Here is a 19,402-nt window from a genome sequence, read left to right on the forward strand (position 1 = left end):
CCTCCCCTACAGTTTAAAATGTGTGAGACACGGATAAAAATTGTCTCTGCTGCCCAAATCGTGCAGTGAGGTGTAGTGCGGGTTTGGGAGATTGACACGTGGCATACTCAAATCGTATGGCTGAAGTATGGCTGAGGTTAAATTGTCCCATTGATGGGAGTTTGACCAAAATTATATCCGGATCTGATATGACCCACCCGCTTTGGAACCCAAAATTCCACCAAGTCCCATACTCCATCTTCTCGAGTTCAAAACCTTGGTTTAGTTCACATCTCCGTTCTGAACTTTCCCCTGTGATTCGATGTTCATAAGAAGAAACCCTAACAGAGCTTGAAGAGCATGCTTTCATCTATATCTCCAGTTGATTTGACAGCTTCTTGCACTGGAAAAATTCACCTCAAATCACTGATTTCTAAGTACCGGTGTGTATGAGCTTTGTTCTCATCATATTTGATAAGATTCTCACTGTCATATACTCCTCCTATTTATCTCATTTTTCTCTACATATGTTGTTAATTTTGTTTGGGCCTTCCTTCTAATAATCAATTGGTGGCATGCAACAAGCATCCAAAGTGAAAAGATTTGAAAAAAGAAAAAGCCAAGGGGGGGTGTGGATATTGAAAATCATATCCTATCTTTATCCCCTCCAGTTCCTTGTCCGGCCTAGTTCCCTAATGCCCCTAACAAGGGGGTGCAATGACCATCCTACGCCTGCCCGAACACTGCTCCGGTGGAGTCCACCCCCCCCTCCCCCCCCCTTATACGAGGCATTAGGGAATTGGGTTGGGCAGGGAACTGGAGGAGATAATTTTCAGGGGAGGGGGGGAGAACTATTAATAATTTTTTTTTGGGTAACAAAACTATTAATAAAATTAAGGGAGAGGTTCTCTGAACCTGCCAACCTCTCGTGAAAGGACCTTGTTGCCTTCCTATGTACAAAATCGTTCCATTGCACCCCATTGTTGTGTTCTTTGTCCGGAGAATCCTCTCTAAAATTAAGTAAACATGTGATGTGGTATTATATTAGAGAACGTACTAATCACCCTCTACTTCCTCGAAAAGGGAAAGAGAACGCTACCTAGACGTGTGTGATGCTCTGTCCTATGCCTGGACTCAAGGGCGTACGAGCGAAATGATCGCCGCACCCTTGGGAATTTCTGCCTTTCCATGGGGTGCAGCGGTCATTTCACTACGCCCTGTGTCTGAGTGCAGGGGCAACGCAGCGCACCGCATGCATCCAGGTAGTGTTCTTTCTCCCTTCCTCAAAAATGACTATTAGACTCTACATAAAAACTCTTATCCCTAACTCAGACACCCCCGAATTCATCATCTCCAGTCTTCTTTTGAGAAGGAAAAAAGTCAAAAAACCTTGTCACGTCCATTGGCAAAGAACAAATGATTGAGGATGGTTCTTGCTTCAAGTCCATTGCTCATTCTTAAGCCCTTGTGGACCACCCTTGTTCCACACACATTTTAAACTGAGTGATGGCTTTCATGTTCCTGCTACCAGTTTGGTATTTTCTCAGAACCTATACTTTCACAAGTGCTTGAAGCTTCTATCTCAGGGCTAACCGCAGGACAGGGAGCTATAGAAAACAAAATCCCCAGCCCTTATCTCACTAATGCCATAGTGGGGAGAGCATCAATGGATCCGATTGCGTACTGCATAACATGAGATGCCAGCCACCATTTTTTTTTTTCATCAAACACTTTGATTACCCTACCCGACCCATACATGTCAATTTCCCCCCCACCCCTCCCCCTTTTTTGATGGAACAGTGTAGTGACGTTCATGTGGATTGGCAAATATTGATATACGGATGGTTACACCGTACGCCGAGAAATCTCTCTCCCAATGATCAATTATGCAGATTCGATGACCTATCCTTTTAATCCCTTTAATAGTTTCCTTTTTGAATCTTAGAAGCCCTTCTTGCAATAAATATATTATAAAACTTCTATTAACATTAATTAATGTACTACATTGAAGTACAGAAGATCTGGTTTGGATTTAAAAGGAAAGACAAAGGCTCTACAGAAGGATAAAGAGAGGGTTGACATGAAACAATCGATAACTATCTACAGCATTGTACATGATTTTATTAAATGCTGATAATTCCAAGCACTAGGTTAATAATTCAACCACGATTTCATACATATTACAGGGCCACTTTTCTCTCCTTTTCAAAGAAATCTTGTTTTTATACACGAAATAGAAGATTACATTCTTCTTAAATTGTCTAACCTTGCTTGTAGCTCATTATCTATACCACTGTCATCATTCCCTGGTGTCTCAGCTTGAGCAACCTTGGCCTTTGCAGCTGGAGCGGCTACTGCTTCTGAGGGTGCATTCAGTAGCTGTGTATGAAATAAGAGCACCAAGAATAGGTGTTATAATTGCCACACTATTATAAGGAGACCGAATTTTGTAGGTTTTTTTTCAAGAGAATTAAAGAACATGTGATGTGAAACAGTGACCAGGCAATTGGATCATGGTCTGAGCATTTGGGCCATAGGCTGAAAATGCCCAATGGTCCATGGTTGGCCTGTCACGCTGGGCAATTGGGTCATTCTGATAGAATCATGCAATGACTGGGCCTGAATGATCAAAGTTCTAGTTTGTTTTCAAAATATTGATGCAAAAGAAATACCTCTGAATTGATGTCAATTCCTATATCATCAAGCACCTGGTTCACAAGTTCTTCAGTTTCCTCCTCTTCGTCGTCCCCTTCCAATGCATCATCGATGGCTTCTCCCATCACCTCTGTTACCATTTCCATCTTTTCATTCTGCCTCTCAAATTCTTGCATTATCTTTTGTAAAGATGGCAAGTTCATCTGCCTATTCATCTGGCCCATCGCCTTTGTGACACCTTTCATGGCCTCCCCCATAGCTTGTGTAGATTTCAATGTCTGAAAGTTTTCAACACAAAGAGGTTTCAGTCTTGACACTATAAAATTTAGAAAAAAAAAACATAAATAAAATGAGGAGACAATGTTGCCATACAAAGAAGACCAAGATTTTTAGAGGCCTCACATCCATTGTGGATTTCATACAAGTTGACCACCTGGAAACTCTGCATAAACTTTTTATTCCCTTGCTAAGAATTTTATTTCTATTTTCTTGGGAGTTTCTGATGCAGATCCTAGCCTCCTCGAATTGAAGAAGCCACCCTAAGCCTAGGGTTTTAGTAGGAGCCTTAGTTTAGTTTATTTAAGTTCTATACTTAGTTTTATTTTTATGTTGTTAAATGAACCGGATTAAATTGGTTGCATCCAATTGGTTCAATTGATTTAATTTAAGTGAAGTGCTCCTATTGGCTAATAGGTTCTTAAATCCTATTGGCTAGTAGAGAATCTTCTTTCAAATCAGTCTTTTAAGTTAGATTTCTTTTATTTTAAGTTACTAAGGGTAGATAGGTCTTTTATATCTTTTAAATGTTTTAAGTTACTTAATTGTACCTCTCCACGATTTTGGATGAGAGATTAGAGTTGTAATAGTTTTAGGAATAAAGCCCTTGGCCTATTATTTAATAGAAATCATGGGAGAGGCTCCCCCACCAGTTTTATGTTTGAAAATTTCGTTGCTTGTGAGTCATATCAAGGATTGAAGGACTAGAATCCCCAGTGACTCCCCCTGCATCTTGTAGATCGGGAGGTCCTCTCTTGGCTCTTCTTCAATCTGCTACTGTTGGAGATCAGTGTTATTCAAATAGTTTATTTAATTCTGCAATTATTTTCTTCTTCTAATCCTCCAACCCTAGCCTTCACAATCTGCCCAGCATTCCCTTCATTAGACCACATCCAAACCCCCCTCTATCCATCAAACCCTAGCCTCCATTAAACCTGCAACTTCCCCCATTCGATCCATAGCTTGAAATTCAAGCAACCACCTTCCAGCCATCAGATCTGTCCCAAACTTTCAGCAGACATCTCTCCCTCTCCCTCCTACACTCGATCCAACTTTGAACCCAATCTGACCATCAAAACCCTAATTCCCCTCATCTCCCACAAAACCCAAAAACCGTAAAAACATTCTAAATTCTGTCCAGACCTATTTAACCATCAGAACACCTCTAACTTCTGATCGAACCATTCCCCCCACTGCCAGCTACACTCGACCAGAAACCCAGCCTCAAAACCCCACTCTAAACCCTAGTTTACAGCCTAGAACCTAAAACCAAAACCCAAACCCTAACCCTAGATTTGCAGAATTTCTAAACCTATCAAAATCCTATTTTCTTTATACCATAATAATCCTCTAAACTTGCATACTAAAACCATATACAATCCTTACCCAAATTCCTAAACCTAACCCTAGCTTTACCCTAAACAGCCCCAAGTCTGCCTAATTAGCAAACAGTTTCAGAACCCTGATCTTACCTGGCTCCTATTAGACCTTGCCTATATAGGACTACATTAGTTTCTCTCACCACTGGGCTCACTCAGATCAGTATTCTTTTGTCCCTGTTCTTTTACAAATACTATCTGAAAAACAAAATGATCCAAAGCAATGGCACAAACAGTAAAACCCCCGCCAATGTGTTGATCGTGTCTCCCCAAAAAGGTTAAATATGAAAAGAAAGAGGGGAAGATCGAATTGCATATTATCACAAAATGGCCATCTTGTTACGTGCGCAAGAAGAAAGGATCCAGCATGGTTTCCAACTACTGAGTACTTGTAAACATCCAAGTAGATAAGAGAACTATTCCTAATTATTTTCTCTTTTCTTTAGTTAAAATAGCCTTAACACACACAAACAAATATAAGTGCAGTGGTCTGGTCAGAACTAAAGTTGTAGAGCTCTAAATAACTCCGGGACCAAACATCTTCTCGATTGCTGTATAAAATTATTGGCACCAGCACAAGTGTGCAAACATTAATAACATTTAGGGTCGGCATTCTCCGCGGGGGAGTCTGGCCCCTGAAAGCACACCTGTTGGTATCAGGGGGAAGGGGATTTCCTCCTTTCCTGGGGCATGGGGCAGTCATTTCGCCCCCATCTGTGTCTGGTCGTGGACTGTAACTCCCCCATAGAGAACTTTTCTCCTAACATTTAATACCCTTTGATGGGGAATAAATGAAGAAATAGAATGTGACCATGAAGGAACTGGAAATGAGAACTCTAAAGCCGAAATCCTTCTTTGTCCTTCCACTGTTATTAAAGTTATAAATTCTTCCCATCTCTTCCAAATGCCCATGTCTATTTTTCAAAAACTCCTATAGCAGGAACAGTAGTATTACTTCCAACTAGAGGATTGCAAAGCATCTCAACTGATTGAAAAAAAAGGGGGGTAATTTTAAGTTGAGAAGAGAGAAGAAAAGAATGATTTTGGCTTGTCAAGAAGACAGAGGCCACCACTTTATTTATAATTAGAGATCATTACAATAATGGAAATAAAATCCTACGATAATCACAAGTGCAACATGTGCATAATGAACCTAGACACTCTAGTGTATCCGGGTCCGGGTCCGGGTCACAAGCCGACTGGTCATCCTTCAACACTCCCCCTCAAGTTGGTGCACAGATATCTCGCATGCCCAGCTTGGAAACAATCGAATGGAAGGATTTGACCGTTAAGCCTTTAGTGAAAACATCAGCCAATTGGTTCTCAGTTGTAACAAACGAGGTGCAAATCAGACCTTCTTCAATCTTCTCCTTGATGAAAAGTTGATCAATCTCAACATGTTTTGTCTTATCATGCTGAACAGGGTTATGAACTATACTGATTGTAGCTTTATTATCACAATAGAGTCTCATAGGCCCCTCTGGTGCTATTCTCAAATCCTGGAGAAGTTTCTTCAACCAAATGAGTTCGCAAAACCCTTGTGCCATTGCCCTGTATTCTGCCTCAGCACTGGACCTGGAAACCATGGACTGTTTCTTGCCCCTCCAAGTTACCAAATTTCCTCCAAGGAATGTGCAATAGCATGAAGTGGATCTTCGGTCATCAACAGAGCCAGCCCAATCATCAGTGAAGGATTCAAACTTCAGATTCCCTTTATTTAAGAATAGGATACCCTTTCCAGGAGCTGACTTTAAATATCGACTAATTTTGTAAACTGCCTCAAAATGTAGTCTTTGGATCATGTAGGAAACAACTGACAACTCCTACAGCATAGGCAATGGCTGGCCTGGTGTGAGTCTGTGAGATAAATATATAAGTCTGCCGATGAGAAGTTGATATCTCTCCTTTTCTATAGTCACCACCAGTGTTGTTGAGTTGGTGGTTAACTTCAGTGGGAGAATCCGTAGACTTGCAACCAAGCATCCCTATCTCTTCAAGAAGGTCTAGAACATACTTTCTTTGAGAAATGAAGATTTTCTTTGTTGGATCTAGCTACTTCAATTCCCAAGCAATACTTGAGGTGCCCTAGGTCCTTAGTTTCGAACTCAGTTGCCAATCGAGTCTTTAGAAGGGAGATTACTTCCTCATCATCATCATCTCCAGTGATCACTATATCATCCACATAAACAATAAGTTCAGTGACCTTGCCTATTCTGTACTTGATAAATAGGGTATGATCCGCATTACTTTGCTTGAAGCCAAATTTCACCATAGCCTTTTGAAGTTTGCCAAACCAGGCACGGAGAGACTGTTTCAACCCATAGCGTGATTTCCAACGTCTACACACTTCACCGACTGTAGCTGATGATTCAAAGCCAAGAGGAATGTCCATGTAGACTTCTTCTAAATCACCATTGAGGAAGGCATCCTTCACATCCAACTGCTGAAGATCCCATCCCATGTCTGCAATACAAGACAAGGCTCGAACAGAGTTCATTTTTGCCACTGGGGCAAATGTTTCCTGGTAATCAATGTTATAGGTCTGAGACTCTGAGTGAATCCTTTGGCAACCAATCTGGCCTTATAGCAAGCAATGATTCCATTTGCATTCTGCTTTATTGTGAATACTTACTTGCATCCAACTGCCTTTTTTCCATTAAGACAAGGCACAAGCTCCCAAGTGTCATTTTTCTTCAAGGCTTACATTTCCTCTACCATGGCATTCTTCCATTTTGGGTCTGTGATGGCTTCCTTCCAACCTTATGGAACAGACATAGAAGACAGAGAAGAAACAAAAGCACGGTAGGAGAGGGACAATGACTCATAAGAGATAAAGTTGAATATGGTGTTTGGTGCAGGCCCTTACTCCTTTTCTAAGAACAATTAGGCAATCATCTGGATCGAGAGGAAATTCATTACCAATTGCTTGGATTGGTAGTACCTGCTCGGGTGGCGTAGATGAACACGGTATGCTTTGGATAGTCTCTCTTTTGTCTAGAGTAGGTGATGAGATCCTTTTGTTCAGCTGCAGCATCAATCTCATCTGCTTGCTCCCCCTGAAGACGAACAATATCAATGACAAAAGGGGATGAAGGATTCTCTTCTTCTAGAGTCTCCCCCTGAAGAGAAAACTGGTAATAAGGTTCATTCTTGTGAAAAGTAACGTCCGTTGTAACAAATAATTTTTTGAAGGGAGGATGATAACACTTATAACATTTATGAGAGGCAGAATACCCAAGAAAGATACATTTGAAAGCCCTTGGGTCAAGTTTTGACCGGGAGGGAGAAAGAATTGTGGGCAAAGCAGACGCACCCAAAAATACAAGGAGGAAGATGAGAAGTAATTGTGGGGTCAGGAACCTGGCTGACTGGTGTCTGAAAATCAAGGGCAGCAAAAGGAACCTTCTTAATAAGAAAAGCAGCAGTAAGCACAACATCTTACCCCAAAAATACTTAGGAACCTGAGTAGTAAACATTAGAGAGTGAGTAACCTCTAGAAGATGGAGGTTCTTTAGTTTTGGGGTACCGTTTTGCTTAGGAGTGTGGACATAGGAGGTTTGGGAGAAAAGAACCATCAATGTATTCTGTCCCACTGTCATTGCGGAGACGTTAACCTAAGCATTGAATTGAGTTTGGATCATCTTGTGGAACGATTGGAAACATGAGAAAGCTTCAGATTTAGACTAAAGAAGATAGATTCAGGTTAATCTAGTATAGTTATCAATAAAAGTGATAAACCATCGAAACCTACCCTGAGCAACTATCCGAGAAGGACCCCATAAGTCGTAGTGAATAATAGAGAAAGGAATCAAACTTGTATTATCACTAGAAAAATATGAGGATCAAGTGTGCTTAGCAAGTTCACATCACAATAATCTAAGTTATAATGTTTAACTAAAGAGGGAAACAAACGACGTAAAACAAAAAAGGAAGGATGACCGAGACGACAATGCCAGTGATGGAGCTGTTGGAGAGTACTGTCTTCGCGGGTAATATGAGCTGAAACTGGAGAGAGAGCAGCAATAAGTCCTAGTTCCAAGTTGTAAAGACCATCGCACACTCTACCATATCCAATCGTTGCCCCGTCGCTAGGTCCTGAAAAACAAGGTGAGAAGAAAAGAAATGAATAGAATAGTTAAGATCAGTAGTAAGATGGTGAATGGAAAGCAAGTTAGCACAAAGATTGGGAACATGTAAGACAAAAGATAAAGAAATACTTGGAGTGCAAGAGATAGACCCTTTACCAGAAATAGCAAAAAGTGAACCATCAGTGTCTTGAACCTTGTCCTTGCCCGAACAAAGGTTATAAGTGGAAAACAAGTCTGAGGAGCTGGTTATATGATCCAAGGCTTCAGAATCAATTAGCCACGAAGAATCAGTTTGAGAAGACGCAAGAAAAATACCTGACATAGTACTAAAACTTGCGAGAACTAGCAAGATCTTGGTTTTTCCCAGGATTGAAACTAGATGGCATACGAAACGAGAAAGTGCAATATCTCGTCGAGATCTCGACCCAAACTCCTTTATATGAGAGCCAAATCTCGAGATCTCAATGGGAAATCTTGGTATACAGACACCAATCTATGCAAACCTTGGGATACAGACACTTATTTATGCCAGAAACCAGGGCAGACACTTATTTATGCCTAATATCATTTAATGTATTTGTATTTCATTTACTTAAAATATTATTCATAAATAAGCAAATACCCCCCATTTGAATCTAATAAAAATAGTTAAAAAATCAAATTCCAAAAGGAAAAAAAGTCAACCCCTCAATTCAAGAACAAAAACTAGATTTTCGGCGGTAGGTGTAATTTTCAACTTTTGAATGCTGAGGTTTTTCTCAAATATAAAATTTCCATAAATCTTAATATGGTAAAACAATGCCAAAAACCAAAAGTGCAGTAAAATATTCATTTGTTTTGATGTCCAAAATAATATTTTAATTCAGAGCGATTTTGACAACATTCGCGCACACCAAATTAAGTTTGACCGAAACATAACTCCTTCAATATAAATCATATTTAAGCAATCTTGGACTTGTTGGAAAGCTTTCAAAACAAAGATGAAATGAAATACAAATACAAAAACATTTACTTAAATGGCATTAGGCATAAGTAAGTGTTTGTCCTGTGTCTGTCCTAGTTTCTGGCATAAGTAATTGTATGTCCTGCTTTCCTACTAAGTGAAACTTCTATTTGGACTTTGTTTTTGCAAAATCTGATAGTGCCATTGTGTTTAAATGGCATGAAATAGGCTGAGTACCAAGTTTCATACCCAAATTAGGTCTAAAACCCATCGAAACCAGGTTTCGAGTTGAAAAAAAAAATGCACCAACTCGACCGATATCTCGAGTCAACTCGGGTTTTCCCAGGGTCAAAACCTGGTTGAGTTCCGAGTTTTAGTTCTATAATACCTGACTAGGCTAAATGGGAAGCAGGCGATGAAGAGGAAGCCGGGGTAGAAGAGGCAGAACCAAGCTGGGTCACCATATGTTGGAGCTGAGTCACAAGTTGTTCTGCAGATATAGATGAAGTACTAGTAAGGACCTCAGGAGTTTCAGTCAAGTGAGATATCCTTAGCCGAAGTTTCAATGGGTATACGTATGTCACCATTAATATATCCCAAAAAATGATTACCACGAATGGTAAGGAGGCATACACGAGACCAAGCAAGGTAATTTGTTCAATTCAACTTAGTAGGTCCAAGTTCGAGAGTGGGAAGACGGTGAGGAGCAATAGGGTGACTTAGATCACCACTTCCAGTAGCAACGGATGTGCTAGAACCCTCCATTAAAGACCTAAAATAAATGTACTACAGATTGAAAGAACTGCGATACTGACAAAAAAAGGACAACAACCTAGTGGTAGAAAAATACCAAGCACACAACAACGAAATGATGATTGAAGAAGCGCAGACAGACCAGCTGAGGTCTAGAGAGGGCGGCAGAAGTATGTGCAGGCCAAACGGAGGGCCATGGAGAGTGTAAAAGATGCCAGAGGAGGCCTATAGAGAGGCTGGCAACTGGAGCAAAAGCTCTGGACTTGAGCGATTGGGTCAAAAAGCCCTTGGAGTAGCGGCAAAGGGGAGTCGAGAGGCCCCTAGAGCAGCAACAGAAGGGGGTGTGAGGCCCCTGGAGATCGGCAGAGGGGCGGAATGCCCTTGGGAGCAGCGGCTGTAAAACCCTCGTCTAAACCAAGTCTAATTAAACTTGTATGATTCCAGGTCCAGGTTCAGTAACCATATATGCCTCGATGTTGTGGGCTTTATCGGTTGAGGATTCTAACGAATCTCCCAGTTCACCAATGGCGAATTCCAAAGAATCGGCGGATGTAGCTATCTTGGGACCTGAGGAACCGGACGGGACCTCGCACGAAATTTTTGCATGCGAGAAATGTTGGGTGGAGCACATGCAAAACCTGTCAATCTCTGAAGTCGGGCAGTAGGTAAGAAACCCGTTGGTAACCCTATATATATAAACTATATCTTGTTTGGGGTCGTATAGGCTGAAATACTATTTTTCCCTGTGCGACCCACACACCTCGGCTGGGTTGAGTTGCCTAGAAGCCATCACGGCCAGGTTCTCATTTGCATTACGGGATATCATTCCCGGAGCTTAACAATAAGTCCTTATTGGGTTAATCATCTTTTTAATAGTTAAGAGAATCTGATTTAACCAAACTAATTCTTATAAGGCCCAACCAAACGGACCTTAGTAGGTCTTGCCTCTATAAAGAAAACTCAGCCTTTGAACCTCATTTCTATCTCAAAACGATTCTGGTTTTGCTCTGGAGCAAAGGAAGAGAAAAGAGAGAAGTTATAGAGAACTTGGGTATTGGAGAGAGAAGGCTAGGGGAGGCTAATCGGTTGGATTGTTGTTGTTCCCTCCTTGTGAATCTCCTTCAGGTAGGCTGTAAACCCTTTGAGCTGACCCAATTCCTCTCTTTCTTTGGTTTCAGCTGAGTTCCTAACTCGAGCAAACCCAAAACATAGAAATTTAAGCAAATTGGTTTTAAAGCCTTAGACCCTACATTCAACCCAATTGGTATATTCTTCATCCTCCCTAAACCAATTTGTGATTTTGGAGCTGTGCATGGCAAGATCCATGAAAAGGAACCCCAAATCCGAGCATAGTAACAACCACCGGATGGTGGAACTGCCTTCAAACCGGACGACCGGTCCATGGTCTGATGACCATCCGGCCCTCCTTTGCTGTCTTTGTTTTGCCCTACATAGTTTGGGCTCTATTTTGGTTTATCTCATAACTTAACTTATGCTATGTGCTATTAAATTAGGGTGTAATCTTCTTTGTGAGTTGGATCTTCTTTAAGCTTGGAAAATCATCCAACTCCAGGTGAGTGGGATTTGACCTTAATTTGAGAGTGTTTGTAATTGTTCTTCTATTTATGCTTGTTGCACCTGTACATTCATCATATTAGAGTTATGTTCATATGGATATAGTTCTTCTTTTGTACTAGATATATGCATGATGTTAGGATGCATTCCATAATTCATTGTATGATACTATTTGTGATATGTTGAGATGTGACTTGAGATAGTATGCTAGTATGAGATATAGTGATGATGATGGAACTGTTTTGGATATTTTATATAATGTGGAACTTCATAACATTCATGCTAGAAGGTGTATATGGTTAGGATTTCATAAACCCCGTGCTATGACCCTTGCCAACAAGGGTGAGGTGTTGGATAACCCGTGGTAGGTCCGATGGAAATTCCGGAATGGGATGTACAGTCCTAGGTTCGATGGAAATTCCGGAATGTCATTTGCTGTCTCCTAGGTCCGATGTGTGATTCTGGAATAGGAAGTGCAACAAGGTTAACCTTGGGAGTTTGCTGGGGACCGATGGATTATTACGATACTGGCAGGTCTCCACCGTAACAGAGTGGTATTCTTAGGATCCGATGTGTAATTCCGGAACTGAGAATATCATACCTGTTACAGTAGCATTTAACCTCATGAAACTTGGAAGGTGCATACGGTTAGGATTTCATGACACCCATGCTACGATCCTTGCTAACAAGGGTGAGGTGTTGGATAACCCGTGGTAGGTTTGATGAAAATTCCAGAATGGGATGTACAGTCCTAGGTGCGATGGAAATTCCGGAATGCCATTTGTTGTCTCCTAGGTCCGATGTGTGATTCTGGAATGGGAAGTGCAGTAGGGTTAACCTTGGGGGTTTGCTGGGGACCGATGGATGATTCCAGTACTAGCAGGTCTCCACCGTAACAGAGTGGTATTCTTAGGGTCTGATGGATGATTCCGGAACTGAGGATACCATATCTGTTACAATAGCATTGAACCTCATGAGACCTAGAATTGTTGCTAGTAGCATATTTAGAATAGTGATATGCATCATGCACCATTCATATCTGCTTGCATGCATTCTCCCTCATTAGGCTCAGTGGAGCTCATCCCTCGGTATACCTTTCTTTTAGATATGGCAGCTGGCGTGATGATGATGGATGTAGATCCTTCATCTCAGTTCGTTGTCAAGCAAGGAGCAGACACTTGTTGTGCTGAGCAGGATGGGCGTAGAGATACACGTGTCTATGATAGCTATACCTTGGTGGCTACTGCTTAAAGTTGCTAGGTAATGGTTTATGTTTTGATCAGCTTATGATATTTCTTTTTATGTAAGTTAATCTTTTTGGATATTATGTATATATATAAGAATGATTGTAAAGCTTAGATCAACAGTATAGTTAAGTAAGTACTTACGTTATCAATTAATACTCTGTTACTGACGTTTATAATAGTATTTTGATCTTCCGCCGCATTCTCTGATTTCTTTATTGATTATTATGATTTTTAACTGTGAGGTAGGCCACATAACTGAGATCCTGGTGGTTTTGGGAATGTCTGTGGATATTCAGTCACATAACCCAGGTTAGTCTAGGTGGGGTGTGATAGCGGCAGGGGGCAAAAAAGCCCCTGGAGAGCAGCGGCAGGAGGCGGAAGGCCCCTAGTAGCAGCAACAGGGGGTGGAAAGCCCCTAGGAACAGCTGCAAGGGGCGGATAGCCCCTGATGTGGTCCGACAGAGAGGTGGAGGCCCCTGTAATGAGCGCTAGTGAGAGGGGGCAGGGCCCTGGTACGTTCGAACAAACAACGAATATCCTAGGAGGCGCAATGGCAGTGATGGAGCGGCCATTGGGTCTGAACAGTAGTGGCGGTGTAAGTGGCAGTGACTGTCACACATGGTCTGACATGCATGGGCATATGTTTAATCAACCATGATTGACAGGAAGAGGTAAGAGCCTCGAGGTCAGTGGTGGTGAGCTATTGGCGGCAGCGGTGAAATGAAAAAACCAAAAGAAAATTATTTAGGGTTTTAAGCTCTGATATCAAGTTGAAAAGAGAGAAGAAAAGAATGATTTTGGCTTGTCAAGAAGACAGAGGCCACCACTTCATTTATAATTAGAGATTATTACAACAATGGAAATAAAATCCTAGCATAATCACATGTGCAACATTTGCATAATGAACCTGGACAATCTAGTGTATGCAGATCCGGGTCATAGGTCATCCTTCAACTTTTTACCATATCCAGTTCATTCAGTCAGGTAGCCACTTTTTTGTATTTGATATAAATATATACATATATATATATATATATATATATATATATATATATATATATATATATATATATATATACAGAGAGAGAGAGAGAGAGACAAACATTGATCAAAAGATTTGGTCCAGAGGTCATTTTGAAGGAAGAAATGCATAAATTCTAAGAATCTTTTTGGAATGGAATTGGGGAAATGTGAGGAAGTTGGCAAGCAAGGATATGCAATTGGACACAAAACAACAATTTGTTTAGTAGATCGTAGCAACTCTGGAGTAATAACAGGTAGATATACCACATGGAACTTTTGTGCATTTTTCTGGTCAAAAAATGAATAGTATGTTGGCCAGACAGTTCAACACTATGCCAACATGGTGACCTTGAATGAATCGATCTAATTGAGATGTCTGGTTTGGGGGTACACTATTTACACCTTTGGCCCAAGTCTTTGTGGCCCACTATCATTTTTTCAAAAAACTTAGATTGTGTCCAAGCTTTGGTCTAGGGATCTCTTTCTTCCAGGCAATTCAGCCCAGCCATTTTCTGAACTCGACTCAGGGTTTGAGTATAATCTGGATTCTGGCACCATTCTGGTCATATGCCCTCACCATTTCAACTAAAATAATTTCCAGCCCATTCAAGCCTACATTCTAGCCTAACCCAAGTCATTCATCCTTCTCCAGAAGAATAGGTCTGTTTGAACAGGTCAAGCCTGGCCCATACTAACCAAAGCAACAAAGCATGGCACTGGAAACTTGTATCAACTGTTTGTGAATTACTCTCCTGGTCTTCTGTTCTCCATGAACAAATTCTTAAGTATCTTTCAACTGTAGGGCAAAGAAGAACATTTGAACATAATGTTCCAGATAAAAAAATTAAGGAGAATAAAATAAAGATTAATACTAGCCCTCCCCTGGACTACGGCCCGACTGCAGCCCCCTCCCAGAGTTGTCAAGGCAGCACCTTGGCGACGCCTAGGCGTCCAGGCGCCTTGGTCGACTTGGGCGCCTTGGTCGCCTAGGCGGACGCCTTGTTCGCCTAGTTGGTGTCGCCTTAAACTTTGGCCCTCTCCACCACCTTGGGTCGCCTAACCGCCGTGACAACTATGCCCCCTCCCCTCGATTCAAAACTTGACTTGAACCTCCCTTACATATTAAAAATTCTCACAAGTAGCCCCAGTCCGTTAGTATGAGTCCATTAAGTGAAGACGTCAGGAGGGACTTCTTTCTTAAATGGCCAAAATACCCTTCTGGAGATGTGAGTTTACGTTTTTACCTTCATTAAAACAAGAGAAACTCAACACTGCTATGAGTCCGATTGATGATGTTTACCTCCTTCTGGACCTCACTCTCCGGCGACCTGCGAGCAAGATAGTACGCCTCCTCGGCGACTTGTTGATCGCCAAAGGCTAAAGCACCACGGTCTTCTTCGTCTTCTTCACCGCAAATCACAGCCCAAATGAAGGAATGACAATCGAGGGGTTAACCTAACCGTGGCCATTTCTCTTTAAAATTCATTTTTTTGAAACCCTAGAACGAATCTGTTGAGATTGTACTTTCCGGCAAACAAAATCTTCTTCAGAGTGGAGCTTCATTTGGTGCTGTGTTTGGTTCTGCCCTTTCTGCTGGCATCATATCAAGAAGGAGAGTATACTTTGAAGCAATTAAGTGTGAGAGAAAACGTAATGCAGAGTTTCTATTAATGCTCTAAAAGATTCTGAGTATTCTATGTCATTTGTACGTGCACAATCTTAGGATAAGAATTCAGTTGTGAATGGTATTATTGGTTCTCTTGGACCCTCGGCACCCATATTTTACTGTTATTGACTTATGTATTTTTAATAGCATGTGTTTTCCAGACATTGTCCTGTTAAGGAATCTAGCTAGCCAGGAATCTTATATCTCTGCTGCATGTTAGCCACATTACCCTCCAAAAATAATCCATTTGCTGATCAATTTTTCAGTTAAAGAACTTGAAACCTTAATGGTTGAAATGCGAACTACTAGAATGCAGGATGATAGGTACAATCTGGTGAAGGATAAGACTAAATTCTTATCAGAAAATTTCGTTCACCGGAAAGTGCAGGAGATCCGGAGAGTTGCAGCTCTCTTTCCATCAGAAAGTGCAGGAGATTCGGAGATTTTCTTCGCCGGAGATGGGTTTGGAAGACCCATATGATGCCCAACGGTTATTCTTCTCTATTTGAAATCCAAGTTCTATTTTGGGATGTTTGGGTTGAAGATGTAACAAGGGTAAAATGGTCTTCTACTTCCCGAACTAATACCTGACTAACACCGTCAGCCTTCAGGGGTACGGATGTAAGTTTCCAATACACAAACTTGGGATGTTTGGGTTGAAGATGTAATACGGGTAAAATGGTCTTCTACTTCCCCGAACTAACACCGTCAGCCTTCAGGGGTACGGATGTAAGTTTCCAATACATGGGGGAGGGGGTTGCAATCGGGCCATAGTCCAGGGAAGGGCTATGTAATTTACTCTAAAATAAAAGAGCCAGAACCCCAGTTATTATAACAAATTTACTAGGCCTCCCATGAGGATATTTTATCCCATCTAAGATGCATAGAGAATAAAGAAAATGAAAGGATATAGACACAGCACACCTGAATTCTAAGAGAAACGCCTTGAAGTTGTGATTTAAGCTTGTAGAATTTTTCAACCTGATGTCTTGTTCTAATAAGGTCTTTGGCCATTACTTTGACAGCTCCCTGCACAAATATCAGGCAAAGCATAGGTCAGATGACTATGAAACCTGCCATATTTGTGGTCATTAATCATATTACAGAAATATTTTCTAACAAGATTATTTACCATTAGAATTTAGAAAAGGTACAGTGTCCTACATAGTAAAATTCTCTAAAAGTATGAGAATCATGATTAATCTTTACATTTTTAAATCATATAAATGGTCTTTCTTTCTCTCCCTCTCTCCCCACCTCCACGTTGAATGTCCTTTTTCTCTTTTTATGCCAGGAAACAGACATTTTTCAGTCACTACAGTTTGGCAATCTGTACAGTCAGAACCTTGAAATGTATTTCAATTCTATGTTGGGCTTTCCTAAATATGACTGTAAAAAATGCAAATGTGTGAGTGATAGTTTATTCTCAAAAGTTTTTCTTTCCCCCCCATAATAGAAGAAGGTAGAGTCACCACCTTCCAATTAAAGTTCTAGAAATGAATTTACACAATATATGCATGTCTATCTCAACCAACAAAAAATGTGAGAGAACTGAATATAAATGCGACGAGGTATAGATACTGACAACTATTAATAGCAAGACAGAAGATACTACACAATACTGTGTGAAAAAATAGTACTGCTGGCAGAACCACATGAAATTATAAAGCATCTTTAGAATGTTTTGATAAATACACCAGTTAAAACCATAATGGCCTGTACAGAGTCTGTCCAAAAACAAGTTTTTGAGTTTTGGAACTTTTACATTCATGTGATTTAGTTAGCAGCAGCATTTACTCCATTGAGGATCCTGGCTTGCATAAGATAAAATGTTTTACCCTATAAATCATATTTATTTTTAAATTACACCTTTATATTATATAGTAGTTATCTTATACTAGTGCGTCAGGTAGGCAGCCGGCACTATATTCTATACAGCCAATCCCTTTAGCATGGATCCTACTATCTATTGATTATCTCTTATCTTGTTTTATATCATGTCTTCAAGTACTAATCATGTTCATAAGCGTAGGATTAGATTTGCATCCTGGAACATTGGATCTTTGACGGGTAAGAGTATGGAGTTGATTGATGCTATGCGAAGAAGAAGAATTAATGTGGCATGCATTCAAGAAACTAGATGGAAGGGTCACAAAGCGAAGGCATTAGATGATTTCAAACTATGGTACTTGGGAGATGAAAGTGGGAGAGGTGGAGTGGGCATAGTTGTGGACAAAGACCTTAAGAACGAAGTAGTGGATGTTAAAAGATTAGGGGATAGGATCATATCTATCAAGCTGGTGCTAGACAACGAGGTTATCAACATTGTTAGCGCGTACGCACCCCAAGCAGGTTTGGATGACAGTGTTAAAATACAATTCTGGGAGCACATGGATGGATTAGTACAGGGTTTTGGTTTGGGAGAGAAAATTATTATTGGAGGGGATCTTAACGGACATGTGGGCAGGGATCGTAGAGGCTTTGAAGAGGTTCACGGAGGATACGGAGTTGGAGAGAGGAATGAAGAGGGGATATCAGTGTTAGACTTTGCGATAGCGTTTGACCTGTGCATTGCAAATACCTTTTTTAAAAAGAGAGATGAACATTTAATTACCTACAAGAGTGGGCACCATGCAAGCCAAATAGATTTTTTCCTAACAAGAAGGTCTGACAAACCTTTATGTAAGGACTGTAAGATTATACCAGGAGAGAGCTTAACCGCCCAACATCGACTGATGGTCTTAGATATGTACCTCAGTACGGGACAACATAAGAAGGCAAAACAAGTTTGCCCTAAGATAAGATGGGGGCGACTCCAAGGAGTTCTCTTAGAGTCACTTTCCGATAAAGTAGCTCTACCAAGGAAAGTGGGATTCTTAGGGAGATACCAATGAGATGTGGACTGAGATGACGACTTGTATTAAGAAGGTTGTTAAAGAAGTCCTAGGGATTTCAAAAGATATGTGTGTGGCCCCTAAAGAGACTTGGTGGTGGGATGATGAAGTTCAAGCAGCCATTAAGACTAAGAAAGCTCATTTTAAGACTTGGCAAAGGACTAACGAGGCAGATGATAAGATGAGATATTATGCAGCCAAAAAAGAAGCTCGGAAAACTGTGGGGAAAGCAAGAGCAAAAAAATATGACGACCTCTATAAAAAACTTAATACAAAGGAAGGGGAAAATACAATTTATCGGATAGCCAAAGTAAGAGAAAGGAAGACTAGAGATTTGGATCATGTTAGATGCAGTAAGAGTGAGGAAGGTTGAGTATTAATACGAGATGAGGACATTATGGAGAGATGGGGTGAATATTTTTACAACCTACTTAATGGAGCTATCTTGACCGATAGGATGGATTTAGAAGTGGAGAGGATTAGTCTTGAAGCCAACACACGTCAGGAACATCTACAAAGAGTTGGTGAGGCTGAAGTTAAAGAGGCCCTGCGGAAGATGAAGGTTGGAAAATCACTGGGACCGGATGAGATCCCAATTGAAGTGTGGAAGAGCTTAGGAGCACGGGGGATATCTTGGCTAACCAAGTTGTTTAACAAGATTTTGAGTACAAAGAAAATGCCAGATGAGTGGAGGAGAAGCATTGTAGTCCCAATTTATAAGAATAAAGGTGATATCCAGAACTGCAATAACTATAGGGGCATAAAACTAATGAGTCATACCATGAAACTTTGGGAAAAAATCATTGAAGTTCACTTAAGAAGAGAAATTGTTATATCGGAGAACCAATTTGGTTTTATGCCAGGGAGATCCACGACAGAAGCTATTTACCTTTTAAGAAGACTTATGGAAATATTTAGAGCTTA

At 40.7% G+C, this 19,402-nt stretch overlaps 1 protein-coding gene and 1 long non-coding RNA gene across 3 annotated transcripts in view; one reads left to right on the forward strand and one right to left on the reverse strand.

The window, feature by feature from the left end:
* Positions 1-2,074: 2,074 nt before the first annotated feature.
* The window catches only part of LOC122651614 (vacuolar protein sorting-associated protein 2 homolog 1-like), a 79,571-nt gene continuing 62,243 nt past the window's right edge, over positions 2,075-19,402 (reverse strand). For both annotated transcript variants that reach the window (XM_043845072.1, XM_043845073.1), the window contains exons 3-5: positions 16,509-16,613; positions 2,652-2,912; positions 2,075-2,358 (exon numbers count right to left, since the gene is read on the reverse strand). In XM_043845072.1, coding sequence (XP_043701007.1) covers positions 2,221-2,358; positions 2,652-2,912; positions 16,509-16,613 — 504 coding nt within the window. In that variant the 3' untranslated portion in view covers positions 2,075-2,220. The remainder of the gene's footprint in view (positions 2,359-2,651; positions 2,913-16,508; positions 16,614-19,402) is intronic.
* On the forward strand, positions 3,173-18,226 carry LOC122651615. Its single transcript, XR_006331480.1, has 3 exons — positions 3,173-3,184; positions 11,990-11,995; positions 17,612-18,226. It is a non-coding gene; the product is annotated as an uncharacterized LOC122651615 (long non-coding RNA).

This window comes from Telopea speciosissima, chromosome 2, assembly GCF_018873765.1.
Source record: "Telopea speciosissima isolate NSW1024214 ecotype Mountain lineage chromosome 2, Tspe_v1, whole genome shotgun sequence".
NCBI lineage: Eukaryota > Viridiplantae > Streptophyta > Magnoliopsida > Proteales > Proteaceae > Telopea > Telopea speciosissima.